The 14,450-nt window shown below is 44.5% G+C and overlaps 1 protein-coding gene across 1 annotated transcript in view; it reads left to right on the top strand.

Moving 5' to 3' along the window:
• Nucleotides 1-14,450, top strand: part of LOC144684249 (doublecortin domain-containing protein 1-like) — a 337,405-nt gene that overhangs the window by 151,452 nt on the left and 171,503 nt on the right. The window contains exon 9 of the mRNA XM_078547886.1: nt 8,864-9,034. Within this exon, the coding sequence (XP_078404012.1) occupies nt 8,864-9,034 (171 nt within the window). The remainder of the gene's footprint in view (nt 1-8,863; nt 9,035-14,450) is intronic.

Here is a 14,450-nt window from a genome sequence, read left to right as displayed (position 1 = left end):
TTATAAGAAAGATTGGAAGAGCAATAGTGATAGGTGATTCAATAGTTAGTGGAATAGATAGATGTTTATGAGCCAAAGATGTGAATCCAGGATGAAGTGTTGCCTTTCTGGCAGTAGGGTCAAGGATGTCACTGAGTGGCTGCAGAGCACCCTGAGGTGGAGGGGTGGGAGGGTGAACAACCAGCAGTCTTGGTCCACATTGGTATGAAAGACATAGGCAGAAAGAGGGATGTGGTCCTGCAGTCAGAATTTAGGGAGCTAGGTAGGAAATTAGCAAGCAGGACCTCAAAAGTAGTCATCTCCAGATTACTCCCCGTACCACATGCAAGTGAGTATAAAAATAGGAGGATAAAGCAGATGAATGTGTGCATGGAAAGATGGTGCAGGAGGGAGGGCTTTAGAATCTTGGGACATTGGGATGAGCTCTGGGGGAAATGGGACCTGTACAGGATGGTTGGGTTGCACCTAAATTGAGCCAGGACTGAGTTCCTTGCAGGGTGTTTTGTTAGTTCTATTTGGGAGGGTTTCAACTAACTTGGCAGGGGTGTGGGAACCAGGAGATAACAGCAGAGAGGAATACCAAAGTGCACAGTATGCTGGCAGATAGCACTAGAATAGGGAATAGTAATTTGATAGGTGCTGTCAGAGTAAGGGAGAAAGTAATAAAGTTTAAATCAGTTTTACAGTGCATGTATGTGAATGCAGAGAGTGTGGTTAATAAGATTGGTGAGTTACAGGCGTGGATTGACATATGGAAATATGATGTTGTGGCTCTTACAGAGCCCTGCCTCAAAGAAAAGCAGGACTGGGTGTTAAATATTCCTGGATACAAGGTATTCAAGAAAGATAGGAAAGGAACAAAAGGGGGAGGGGTGGCAGTATGGATTAAGGAGAACATTGCAGTGCTGGGGAGAGAGAATGTCCCAGAGGGGTCAAGGGCAGAATCTATTTGGCTTGAGCTAAGGAACAAAAAGGTGCAATAACACTGCTGAGTGCAGTCTATAGGCCACCAACTAGTGGGAAGGATGTAGAGGAATAAATTTGCAAGGAAATTGCAGAGAAGTACAAAAATTATAGAGTAGTTATAATGGGGGACATTAATTACCCAAATTTAGACTAGGATGGTAGGAGCAGTAGTGTAAAGGGCAGAGAGGGGAAAGAGTTCCAAGAGTACATTCAGGAGAATTTTCTACAGCAGTATGATCCTAGTCCAATGAGAAAGGAGGCAGGGCAAGATCTAATTCTTGGAAATGAGGTGAGCCAAGTGGGTCAAGTGTCAGTAGGGAAATATTTAGGGGACGGTGATCATTGTATTATAAGGTTTAGGCTGGCTACGGAAAAGGACAAAGAACAATCCAGAGTAAAAGTAATTAACTGAGGGAAGTTAACTTCAATGGGTAAGAACAGACCTGGGCTGAATCAACTGGAGTCAAAGGTTCGCAGGAGAAACGGTAGCTGAACGTTGGGCTACCTTCAAATAAGAGATAGTTCAGGCACAGTCAAAGTACATTCCCACAAAGGGTGAAGGCAGGGCAAACAAATCCAGAGTTCCCTGGATGCCAAAAAAGATAGAAAATAAGATAAGGAAGAAAAAGTATGCTTATGACAGATGTCAGATAGAAAATACAATTGAGATCCAGGCTGAATATAGGAGGTTCAGAGGGGAAATGAAAAAGTAAATAAGAGAAGCAAAGAGGAAGTATGAAAAAAGACAGGCAACTAACATAAAAGGGAACCCCAAAGTCTTCTAAAGGCATATGAATAGTAAAAGGATGATGGCTGATTAGGGACCAAAAAAGGGGATTAACGCATGGAGACAGGGGGATTGGCTGAGGTACTAAATTATTACTTTGCATCTGTCTTTACCAAGGAAGAAGATGCTACCCAGGCCATGGTGAAAGAAGAGGTAATTCAGACACTAGAAGGGTTTAAAACATTAAAACATAAGGTGGAGATCTTGGATAGGCTATCTGTTGATAAAGTACCAGGACAGGATTAGGTGCATTCAAGGATACCGAGGGAAGTGATAGTAGGAATTGCGGAGACACTGGCCATCATTTTCCAGTCTTCCTTAGACTCAGGGGTGGTGATAGAGGACTAGAGAATTGCAGTTCTTGTTCAAGAAAATGGTGTAAAAATAAGCCCAGCATCTACAGGCCAGTCAGTTTTACTTCAGTGGTGGGGAAACTTCTAGAAATAATAATTTGGAACAAAATTAATAGTCACATGGACAAATGTGGACTAATTAAGGAAAGGCAGCATGGATTTCTTAAGGAAAAATCATGTTTAACTAACTTGCTTGAGGTTTTTGAAGAGGTGACAGCGAGGGTTGATGAGGGCAATGCTGTTGATGTGTACATGGGGTTCCACAAGGTGCTGCACAACAGATTTGTGAGCAAAATTATAGCTCATGGAATGAAATTAGCAACATGGATGTGAAGTTGACTGAGTGACAGGAAACAACTGGCGGTTAATGCATGTTTTTCAGACTTGAGGAAATTTTTAGTAGAGTTCCCCAGGGGCCAATTTTGGGACCCTTGTTCTTCCTGATATATATTAGTGACTTAGTGACCTAGACCTTGGTGTACAGAATGCAATTTCAAACTTTACGGATGATATAAAACTTGGAAGCATTGTGAACTGTGAGGAGGATAGTGTAGAACTTCAAAAGGACAGGGACAAATTGATGGAATGGGCAGACAGGTGGCAGGTGAAGTTCAATGCAGAGAAATGTGAAGATATTTATTTTGGTAGAAAGAACATGGAGAGACAATGTAAATTAAAAGGTACAACTCAAAGGAGACGCTGGAGCAATGGTACCTGGGTAAATCATTGAAGGTGGCAGGATAGTTTGAGAGAGTGGTTAAAAAAGCATATAGGGCAGGATTTTTACATCGTCAGACAGGTACAACAGGCGGGCTTAGGAGCGACCAAGAAACCGACCACTGCCCGTAATCGGGCCCTGACTGCAATGTCGCGCTGGCTGGCCAATTAACAGCCAGCCAGCGTGAAAGGCACACTCAGAGCCTCAGCGCAGCCGGGATGGGGTGGGAGGAGCGCGAGTGCTGAAGTGTGTGCATGCGCGAGGGAGCATGTACTGACAGCTCCCTGAAGACACAGAGCTGCCTCAGGGAGCTGAAGTTTTTTAACCATTACAAATAAAGAGTTGAAAAATAAGAAAAACATACCCCCTCATGAGTCACATGAGCAGGGACATGTTAAAAATGAGTTTTCAAAGTTTTTTTTTTAATCACTGATGGAGGAGGTTTTGCGATAAATGCAAAGGCCGCTTGGCCTATTTGCCTGCCCGACAGCTGAACGGTTGAATGGGCAGCAAAATATTTGATTTAATTAATTTGACTAAGGGCCTTAGTGGCCTCTTAATTGTCAGCGGGCGCGCTGCTGCCTCTTGTGCACACCCGCCGAGCAAAATATCACGAGAGTGCGCGATGATGTCAGGACGCTTACCTGATGTCATCGTGCACTATTTTACCCCCGCTTGGGTTGGATGCACGCCCGCCCGACGAGGGAAAAATTTTGCCCATAGTATCCTAGGCTTTATTAATAGGAGCATAGAGTAAAAGAGCAAAGAGGCTATGTTGAATTTTTAGCTGGAGTATTGTGTCCAGTCCTGGGCACTGCATTTTAGGAAGGATGTGAAGGCATTGAAGAGAGTGAAGAAAAGGTTTACAAGAATGGTTCCAGGGATGAGAAGCTTCAGTTATGAAGATAGAGTGGAAAAGTTAGGACTCTTTTGCTTGGAGAAAAGAAGGCTGAGAGGAGATTTGACAGAAGCATTCAAAATCATGAGGGGCCTGGACAGAGTAGACAGGTGAAACTGTTTCCACTCACAAAAGGATCAAGAATGAAAGGGCACAGATTTAAAACGCAAGGAAAACTTTTTCATACAGCAAGTGGTTAGGGTCTGGAATGCGCTGCTTGGGAGTGTGATGAAGCAAGGTTCGATCAAGTTACTCAAGAGGATATTAGATGATTATTTGAAAAGAAACAATCTGCAGGGTTATGGGGAGAATGCAGGAGAATGGCAATAGGTGAAAAGTTCATTTGGAGAGCCGATGCAGACACGATGGGCCAAATGGCACTAGGTGAAATGTTCATTCGGAGAGCCGGTGCTGTAACAATTCTGACTCTGTCTAAGGTGCACAAATTGTGTGCTAGTGCTAAAGTATAGAACTCATTCCATTTCTTGCACATATTCAGGTCAGCCAGCTACAAAATTAAGTTAATTTCATATTGGGCTGGACTTGAACCGAGGTTCCAGAAGTGAAAGGCCATAAAAAACAGTCTAACCTATGAGCCCACCCATTTCTCCCCCACAAACTATTTTTCATTTTTTAATTCTTTCATGGGATGTGGGCATCACTGGAACGGCCAACATTTGTTGCTTATCCCCAATGGCCCTTGAACTGAATGGCTTGCTAGGTCATTTCGGAGGGCAGTTCATAGTCATGGCTATGGGTCTGAGAGTCACATGTAGGCCAGACCAGGTAAGGACAGAGAATTTCCTTTCCTAAAGGACATTAGTAAACCAGACAGGTTTTTACAACAATTGATGATAGGTTCATTGGCACCATCACTGAGATTAAGTTTCAATTCAGAATTATTAATTGAATTTAAATCCCACCAGAGGCCTGGGCCTCTGGATTTCTAGCCCCGTGACATTACCACTATATCTCCGTCTCCCCTTTCAGGTGTTCTTATCTGTAGTTCAAGCTCAAGCTTGTATATGACAAATCAAAGTATGAGATAAAGAATTCTCAGCTAGAGTTACAACAATGTAAGGCGCCAATTTTAACTCCTGTGCCTGGCAAAAACCTCACCTGGGAGTCTTGGGTCTCTCTTGTCCAAAGCTCCCCCCACCCTGGGCATCCAGATCCTTTCCATCCCCTCTCAATTGACTGCCAGGGGCCGATCCTGCAGCTGCCACTTACTGCTCCTCTGTCGAATGCCCTTCCTGCTTGCAGCTAGCTGGTGGATATGATTGGGTTTAGGTGGGACTTAAGGGAAATTTATGGAAATGAGGCCTGTATGGACCTCCTACTAGAGATGAGAGAAAGCTAGCTAGAAATATAAACATAGATAGTCAGAGTTTCTACTAAAAGTGACCATTGGTCCCTAAGAGGGTGAAACGGGGGAGCTAATAATGAGAAACAAGGAAATGGAAGAAGCATTGAACAGGTACCTTATGTCTTCACTGCAGAAGACACAAAAACATCCCAACAATACTTGCCAATCAAGAGATAAAAGGGAGGGAGGAACTTAAAACAATTACAATCACCAAGAAAAAGGTACTGAGAAAGCTATTGGAACTAAAGGCTGACAAGTCCTCTAGATCTGATGGCCTGCATCCCAGGGTCTTCACAGAAGTGAGTACAGAGATGGTAGATGCATTGGTTGTGCTCTTACAATATCCCCTCGATTCTGGAAAGATCTCAGCAGATTGGAAAATCAGAAAGGTGACACCTCCACTCAAGAAAGGAGGGAGACAGAAAGCAGGAAATTCTAGCTTCGTTAGCCTAACATCTATCATATGTTAAATGCTAGAATCCATTATCAAGGAAGTAATAGCAGGACATGTAGAAAATCATAATACAAGCAGGTAGTGTCAACATGGGTTTCTGAAAGGGAAATAATGTTTGACTAATTTATTAGAGTTCTTTGAGGAAGTAACAAGCAAGTTGGATAAAGGGAAACCTGTAGATGTGGTGTACTTGGATTTCCAAAAGGCATTTGTTGAGGTGCCACATCGAAGGTTACTTCACAAAATAAGAGTTAATGGTGTCGGCAGTAGCATATTAACAGGGATAGAGGACTGGTTAACCAACAGGAAGCAGAGAGTCCTGTTAGTGTTGGCCAGCTGTAACTAGTGCAGTAAGATAAAGGCGAAATACTGCGGATGCTGGAAATCTGAAACAAAAACAAAAAATGCTGGAAAAACTCAGCAGGTCTGACAGCATCTGTGGAGAGAAGGACAGAGGGCAGAATTTTCTGCTTGTCGGGCGGGTGGGCCCGACCCAATCTCCGGCGGGCGGGGAGCCGATTTTATGTGGGCGGGCCAATTAAGGCCCGGCCAGCGTGATGTCCGGCAGGAAGCGCTATGCTATGGGGGGGATTCCCCTAAAGTGAGAGTGTGCTCTTTCGCGCATGTGCACGAAAGAGCGCACATCTCCCTGAGGCTAAGTGCAGCCTCAGGTAGATCACTTACACTCTGAAAAATGTTAAAAAAAGAAAAAAAAAACTCCCTAACATGTCCCCCTCATGTGACAATGTCACATGAGATGGGACATGTTCATAAGATACATACTAACTTTATTAAAATGTTTTAAACCCTGCATGAAACCTCATCCCGCCGCTGGATGAAGTTTTGTGTTTTTTCTATTGCCAGCCAAGGCTCCCGGTTTGCCCGCCAGCCTTAAGGTTGGACGGTCAGGTCCTTTAATTTTTTAATGATCCTGTCAATGGCCTCAATTAGCCATTGACAGGTTGGCGGGCGCACAGCTGATTTGGCTGTGCCCCCGCCTTCCTGAAAATTTAAATAGGGCGGGATGACATCGGGGGTTCCGCCCGACATCATCCTGCGTCATTTTACGTGTCGACGAGCGGGCCCCGCCCCCTGCTTGCCAACAGCAAAATTCATCCCAGAGTTAATGTTTCGAGTCCGTATGACTCTTCTTCAACTCTGAAGAAGAGTCATACGGACTCGAAATGTTAACTCTGTCTTTCTCTCCACAGATGCTGTCAGACCTGCTGAGTTTTCCAGCATTTTTTGTTTTTGTAACTAGTGCAGTGCTGGGGCTCAACTATTTACAACCTATATTAATGATTATGACGAAGGGACTAAATGTATGGTAACTAAATTTGCTGATGACACAAAGATAGATAGGAAAGTAAGTTGACAAGAGGACAAAAAGAGTCTAGAAAGGGATTTAGATAGGTTAAGTGGGTGGGCAAAAGTTTGGCAGATGGAGTATAATGTGGGAAAATGTGAACTTGTCCAATTTGGCAGGAAGAATAGAAAAGCAGCATATTATTTAAGTGAAGAGAGATTGCAGAACTTTACAGTGCAGAGAGACCTTGGTGTCTTGGTACATGAATCATAGAAAGGTAGCATGCAGGCACAGATTGTGATTGGGAATGCGAGTGGAATGTTGGCGTTTATTGCAAGGGGAATTGTGTATGAAAGGAACAAAGTATTATTTCAGCTGTACAGGGCCTGCATTTGGAGACTGCATTTGGTGTACTGTGCACAGTTTTGGTCTCCTTACTTAAGAAAGGATATAATTACATTAGAAGCTGTTCAGAGAAGGTTCACTTGACTGATTCCTGGGATGAAGGGGTTAGCTTATGAGGACAGGTTTTGCAGGTTGGGCCTAGCCATTAGAGTCCAGAAGAATGAGGGGTGATCTTATTGAAACATATGAGGTCCTGAGAGGGCCTGACTGGGTGGCTGCTGAATGGATGTTGTGGGGGAGTCCAGAACTAGAGGACTCAGTTTAAAAATTAGGGGTTTTCCATTTAAGACTGAGATGAAGAGAAATTTGTTCTCTCTGAGGATGATTAGTCTGTGGAATTCTCTTCCCCAGAGAGCTGTGGAGGCTGTGTCATTGAATATATTCAAGACTGAGCTAGATAGATTCTTGATGGACAAGGGAATCAAGGGTTATGAGGGGGCAGACAGAAAAGTAGAGTTGAGGCCACAGTCAGATCAGCCATGATCTTATTGAATGGCAGAGCAGGTTTGTGGGACCAAAAGGCCTATTCTTGCTCCTAATTCTTGTGTTCTTGTGTCTCTCTGACCAGCTGTGTCCAACAAGACCAACTGCCCGCTCCTCTTTTGTGTCAAGATGTGAAAACTGGCACTTGAGTTTCTAATGGTTTTGAACTAGGCCTATGATCCCGTGGCAACCAAATCATACAGGCCTGTCTCCAGACAGAGCTTGATACAATTTCACCATTCCCCCATTCTAGGACATTTTGTTTTACCTTAAATTAAATGAGACAGTTTAAAACATAACCCTTGTAAGTCTCGCATTCTACATTACAACAATGACCACACTTGAACAAATAATTGGCTGTAAAGCACTATGGGACATCCTGCAGTTGTGAAAGATGCTATTTAAATGCACGTTTTGCCATTTTGTTTTGGGTGGGGGCTTCTTATTTTAATTAGAAAGGTGATTTTGATACATTACACCTTGTTGTGCCAACAGCTGTTTGCACTTATTCATATGTTTGTATATACAAGTTTATGGCTGATGCAGAATTAACAAATAACCAATTTCACTCTGACATTTTATTTTAATTGGTTTAACATCCTCTCTAAAATGATAGAGTGAAGAATTTCAGACAAACCTCATTAAGCTTTTGTAGTCTTAGATCCCATGGTGTGATTTCAGGAGTTTAGTATTTAATTCACTAAAGTATACGATAATGATCATTCTAAGATGATTAGGTTTTATAAATAACTCCGAACAGCAGCAAAATGTTGGAGCCTCTTATCCTTTCTCCTTCCTGCTGATGACACTTCACAAAAATCCAGATGGACAACTCACATTGCACATAGCAGTCAGGGAAATACGAAGACAGATTATTTTTGTGACTGATGTAGACTTTAATCAGTGAGAGATAAAGTCAAAAGGAGTCAATGGAGGGGCAACAGCTATATAATGCACCCTCTAACACATGTCAAACCTTGGGAGATGTTTTGTTGTCAAAAGATTGTCAGATTCAAGTTTTCAAGTTGTGTAAAACTTTCTCGACAGAAATAGCATCGAAAGGTGTAATAGGTGTGACTTCAATAATTATCCCTTGCTAACAGCGTCTCGTATTTTAACCCCTTTAGTTGGAACGCTTGATCGATGAACTGCGAGCTGTTATCAAGAAGCACAATGGTCAGCTCTCAAAACTTGGCCCACAATTACAGGCAGAAGAGGAGCTTCAAGGTGCCCTTGTGTCCCGGCCTATTAATAAGCTTCCAGCAAGCACCACTCTTCCAAAAGGCCTGCAACTAAAGGTGGGTGTCACCTATCTCAATGTTATATATATATGAGGTCAAAATTTTCCATTTTCCTTTTAAATTATATTTCATGTTGGTGGATATAAATCACATTTTTTTTCAAAGACTCACCAAGTGTTTGTTCTCTCATCTATCTGACCTGACTCATTCACGTCCTACAGTTATTGCTGCCCACTCAGCCCTGTAATCCCAAACAGGAAGAAAAATCTTGCGGTTATAAATCACCTTAGCCCATCCAGAATTAGTTGACATACTTTTGGAAGTTTAAGCATGTAGGCAAAAGTAGTAGCTATTTTGAACATAGATCCCATAAACACCGATGCCCAGGTGACCAGATAATCTGTTATTAATTAGTTGAGGGAGCAATATTCAAAGTTGTTTTCACTGGTAATTATTATTGTGATATGAATTACATTACATCCTCTTTAATATAAATAGTTCTGGGGCTAATTACTTCCCAGAATCTTGGTCAAGTTTGACAATGCCAATGCCTGTCTTTTGTTTGCAATTTATCCAAACAACTACATTTGTTAACAGTTTCAGTTCAAAGGTCCTTATGTTGCATTTATTCTCTGTCCCTTTGTATACTTTGGACAATTCATTAGTTCCCTACAAGCTATGGTTCAGCTTTCAGTTCCACTGCACAGTTTTAAAACATTTTTTCGTCCCTGTTCCCCATATACATTGTTCTGTTTCTCAATCACATTAACAATTTGTATCTTGCTTTATTGCAGAGAAGACATGAAAATATCTTCCTAAATGCTAATTAATTTAGATTATTATTAATGCTTTTTGAAATGTGAGAATCTGCAGCTTCCTCGGTTAATGGCATCCATGCTGTGTATTATCCATTGCCCCGTACTCCAGACCCTATGAGATGTTGTGTGGCATCATTAGTCTTTTCTCCTAATGAGAAAAGACATGTCAAGATTTTAAGTAAATAGTCTTTCCATTACTGTATATTACAAATCAACAAATAGTCTCCTTTCAGCCATGAACTGCCCACGTTTTAAATCTGTGTCTTTTGAAGGTGTAAACACTTGTTTGGAGAAAGTTTGTTGTTTGTGCTTTGAAAGCAGATAAAACACACAAATAGTGATTGGTTGTCATTGCCAGCCTATGGTAATGTTTCCCTCATCTCTGCATGTTACCCTAAGGAAAGTATTGTGTTACTAATCTGACTTAAAGTTCGGGCCTAGAATTTGTTCCATTCCCATTACCCTTCCCCCACAGAGTGCACCTTGGAATGGAATAGTCCCTTTCCTGTCTGTGGCATTTTGAAGCTACCCTAGGAAACGTCAGCAGGAAGACAGTGAAAACCGAGCTGCAATACTATCCCAGGGACAGACACATGGTTCAAATGTAAGCGCTCAACCTAAAACGCACGGACACAGGCACAGGAGTGTGTTTGGCCTATCGCTTTATTTGTTTTTTTACTTCCCAATTAGTGAATTGTCAGGGAGCATTTGATTTACTCATGTTATGGGTTCACCACAGTCACATCTGATAGACAGGTCCAAAAGGTTTGTTCACTTAGGCAGTTTGGTGTGCACATGGTGACTGTAAGCAACATGACAGAAACAATTACAAGACATGGGGCAGAGATTTTCGCTCTGCGGGCGGGCGCGTGCCCAACCTGCTTGAGTGTGAAATGACGTGCGATAGTTTGGTGGGCAGGCGCGCACCGGAGCTGGCAGCTCGCCCGCCGACAATTAAAAGGCCTGATAAGGCCATTAAGTAATCAATTAATGTAAACTTTTCGCTGCCTCCAACCTAACGGTTGGCGGGCAGGCGAACAGGCCAAGCAGCCTTTGCAATTTTTTTGGAAACCTCATCCATGGGTGGGATGAGGTTTCCAAACGCAAATAAGAATAAAATAAAAAACTTCAATGTTTCATTAGTAACATATCCCTGCTTATAAGACCATAAGACATAGGAGCAGAAATTAGGCCATTTGGCCCATCGAGTCTGCTCCGCCATTCTTATGTGACAGAGTCACATGAGGGGACATGTTTTATTGCATTTTTATTTTCTTTATTTTTTTTTTATATATCTCTGCATCTCCCCTGAGGCAGCTCCATGCCTCAGAGAGATTATGCTGTGCGTAATCACTCGCGTGCATTGCATGAAAGTTTGTGCTCAGCCTGCTTGCACTCCCCACCCCCCTCCTGCACAGGCAGCGCTTAGTGCAGCCGCTCGCGTTTCACCCTGGGCAGGCCTTAATTTGCCCACCAGTGTGAAATCGCTGTGCAGTGCCATTCGCGGGAGGGTGGTTGGCTTCCCACCCCCCACTGAGCCCACCCGCCAAGGGCAAAATTCTGCCCATGCAGTCCACAGGTATAAAGGATCTCTCCCTGTGACCCCGCCTTTGTTGAAATCCTGAAACTTAAGCAGTAGCACAACCTTGCTCTAAATGTCTTTTGCCTTGCGTTTTTTGACATGGCATTTCTAGTGTTTTCTGTTGATATTAGGATGTTATCAATATTAGAATATAAGGGTTTCACATTTTTGTGCACTATTCTCTGTGTGCCATTTTAATAGCAGGCATTCGACACACACCCCAGACTTTATGGCCAGAATTTTCCAGCCCCTCACGCCGACAGGATCTTCCAGTCGCACCAATGTGAATGGGGATTTCAATGGCTCACCGGCCCCGCGTGGTGTGCTGGAAAATTCTGGCCTACATTCTTTTACTGATGGAAAATAATCTTTAAAAAAAAGAGAATAGTTGATTCTGCGACTGGCACCCGCCCCTCAGACAGCCCCTGTTAAATGTCACCAAGGGTGGAATCTCCTGCCCTCGCTGGTGGTGAGCTTGGAGGAGGGAAGGGCACGTAATTAGGTGGAATGTTGTCATACCGGAACCCCACTGCCTTCCCGCCTCTGCCACAATTAAGTTCTGGGCAGGAAGGTGCATGGTTGATCTTCCCCACCCCGCTGCCAGTTGAGGCCCTTAAGTGGCCAGTTAATAACCACTTAAGGGCCTCATCCTGCCGCTGCTGGTATTAACCCAACAGCGGGCGGGCATGACAGCTCTGCTGGGGTGGGGTATCCCTTGATCAAAAGCACTCATTGGCTTATCAAGGATCTGGACGGTGGAAAGCAGGAGCTGATGAGAGCCACCACCCCTGCCCTTGCTGCCTAACCCCCCCTTCACCCTCCACCCACGTCCTCCCCCGCCATCATGCGAAACCCCATCTCTCCACATTACTCACCTGTGGCCTGGGTTGCCGCACAATTCTGGGACCCCGGTGCCTGTCCTTCCAGCAGAAGCCACAGCCTCCCCAGTGGTGCTGCTGAGCACAAGATCTGCTGTCCTCTGATTGGCCAGCAGCACTCGGTAGGTGAGACTTCCGCTCCAGGGGTCTTGATTCCAGGGGACAGCCCACCGCTGGCCTTGCCACTGCCTGATTGGCTTGTTGTTCAGCGGGCCTTCCCATAAGGAGGCAGCCTTGGTCTCTCCCCAGCTCTCCAACCAGCAGATGAGACCCTCAAAGCCCCAACAAGATTCTGCCCCTAGATTTTTGTTAGCAATGTAGAACATAGGCCAGAATTTTACCATTGGTGTGTGGCCATGCGCCCAACATGCCAGAACGTAATATGACGCAAGATGACGTCGGGCGTGCGTTCCGATGTCATTGCGCACTTGTGCGATATTTCATTCGGCGGGCGCGCGGTTGGCTGGCAGGCGAAAAGGCCAAGCGGCCTTTACATTTTTTAGGAACCCTCATCCACGAGCAGGATGAGGTTTCCTAAAGCTGTTACTAATTAAATAAAACCTTTATTTTGAAAATAAAAACATGTCCCATCTCATGTGACACAGTCACACGAACGGACCTGTTTCATTCAATTTTTGCTGTTTTTAAAAAAGCGCTTCAATCTCCCCAAGGCAGCTCCGTGCCTCAGGGAGATTGAAGTGCTCTTTCGCGCGCATGTGTAAACTGCGCGCTAGACCTGACTCTCCCTCCGCCTGCACAGGTCCGACTTGCGATCCACGAAGGGCGGGCCTTAATTGGCCCACTCGTGTAAAATGGCAGTGTGGAGCTGATCGCAGGTGGCGGTCGGCTTCCCCACCACCCCTGCCTGCTCCTGACAAGCCCGCCAGATGCGGGAAAAATTCAGGCTTTTCATTTGCTCCTATATAATCCTTAATCCACTAACTTGGGGAAACAAAGATTGCATTAACTTGGGGAACCTAGGACTGGACTAACCCAACAACAACAACTTTTACAGCACCTTTAACATAATAAAACATTCCAAGGTGCTTTACAGGAGCATTCTAAAACAAAATATGGCACCGAGCCACATAAGCTTGGTCAAAGAGGCAGATTTTTAAGCACTCTGAAAGGAAGAAACCAAGGTAGAGAGAGGGAGGGAAGGAATTCCAATGCTTAGGGCTTAGGCAACTGAAGGGATGGCCACCAATGGTGGAGTAATTAAAATTATGGATGTGCAAGGGGTCAGAATTTGATTAGCGCAGGTATCTTGGAGGGTTGTGGAGCTGGGGGAAATTACAGAGATTGGGAGGGGGCCAGGTTATGGATGGAAGGTAGGGAATTAAGATTGGACTAACCCAGGGAGCTAAGATTGGCTAACTTGGGGACTAACATCGGTCTAAGCCAGCGAACAAGATTGCACTAACCTGAGGAACCCTTCATTGGCTTGAGGGCATTGGTTAGGCCATGGAAAAATCAGCTGATTAATGATATTGGATAAGGAGCAGAATGGGGCTTGGCAATAATGTCACCTCCCCTCCCTGCCCCTCAGCCAAAGAGCATACTCACTGCTCAGGCTCACGTACAAAAATTGCCACTTGGGGAGGAATCAAAGGACTGCTAGTGCTTAAGGAAGAATTATTGCCATTAGACAAAGGGCAGAATCATCTGGTCCCATTGGCATTGGGCATCATGGTGGGCATGAACGGACAATATGGCGAGAAGGCCAAAAATTGGTTTTACGCTGTGGTGAAAGCAGTTTGGGATTGTCTGCTCCATCTGTCAATGGCTGGTCATGTTTCCTGCTGCTGCACCTCAGGAACCTCATTTCAATGCTTCAACATCTCATTATAAGCCTTGCTCGCCGGGATCATCCCCCCACGTTGGATCACCCAGGCGCGTTGGCGTGATTGTACACTGACGTGTTTCACAACTGTACATGTGCGATGTGCACCTGGCGAGTGGCACTTCGCTTGGACTTCAAGGTTTGTTTGCCGACCTTGCTTTGGGCAGCACTTGCAGTCATCAGCGCCAGGCTTCACAGACAGAACCACATCACTTTTAGGGGGGCTCACGGGCGGGTCTCTACCTACCAGACCAGCCATAAGATCAGGGTGGCTTTTCAATAGCTGCAGGGCTAGGGCTTGTCTGGGGAAGGGGGAGAAGTGGCCTCAGGTAAGGGAAGAGGCTGCAGGGTG

Source organism: Cetorhinus maximus, chromosome 9 (genome assembly GCF_964194155.1).
Source record: "Cetorhinus maximus chromosome 9, sCetMax3.hap1.1, whole genome shotgun sequence".
NCBI lineage: Eukaryota > Metazoa > Chordata > Chondrichthyes > Lamniformes > Cetorhinidae > Cetorhinus > Cetorhinus maximus.
Note: the sequence above shows the minus strand (reverse complement) of the source record. Positions and strands in the feature narration are given on the sequence as shown.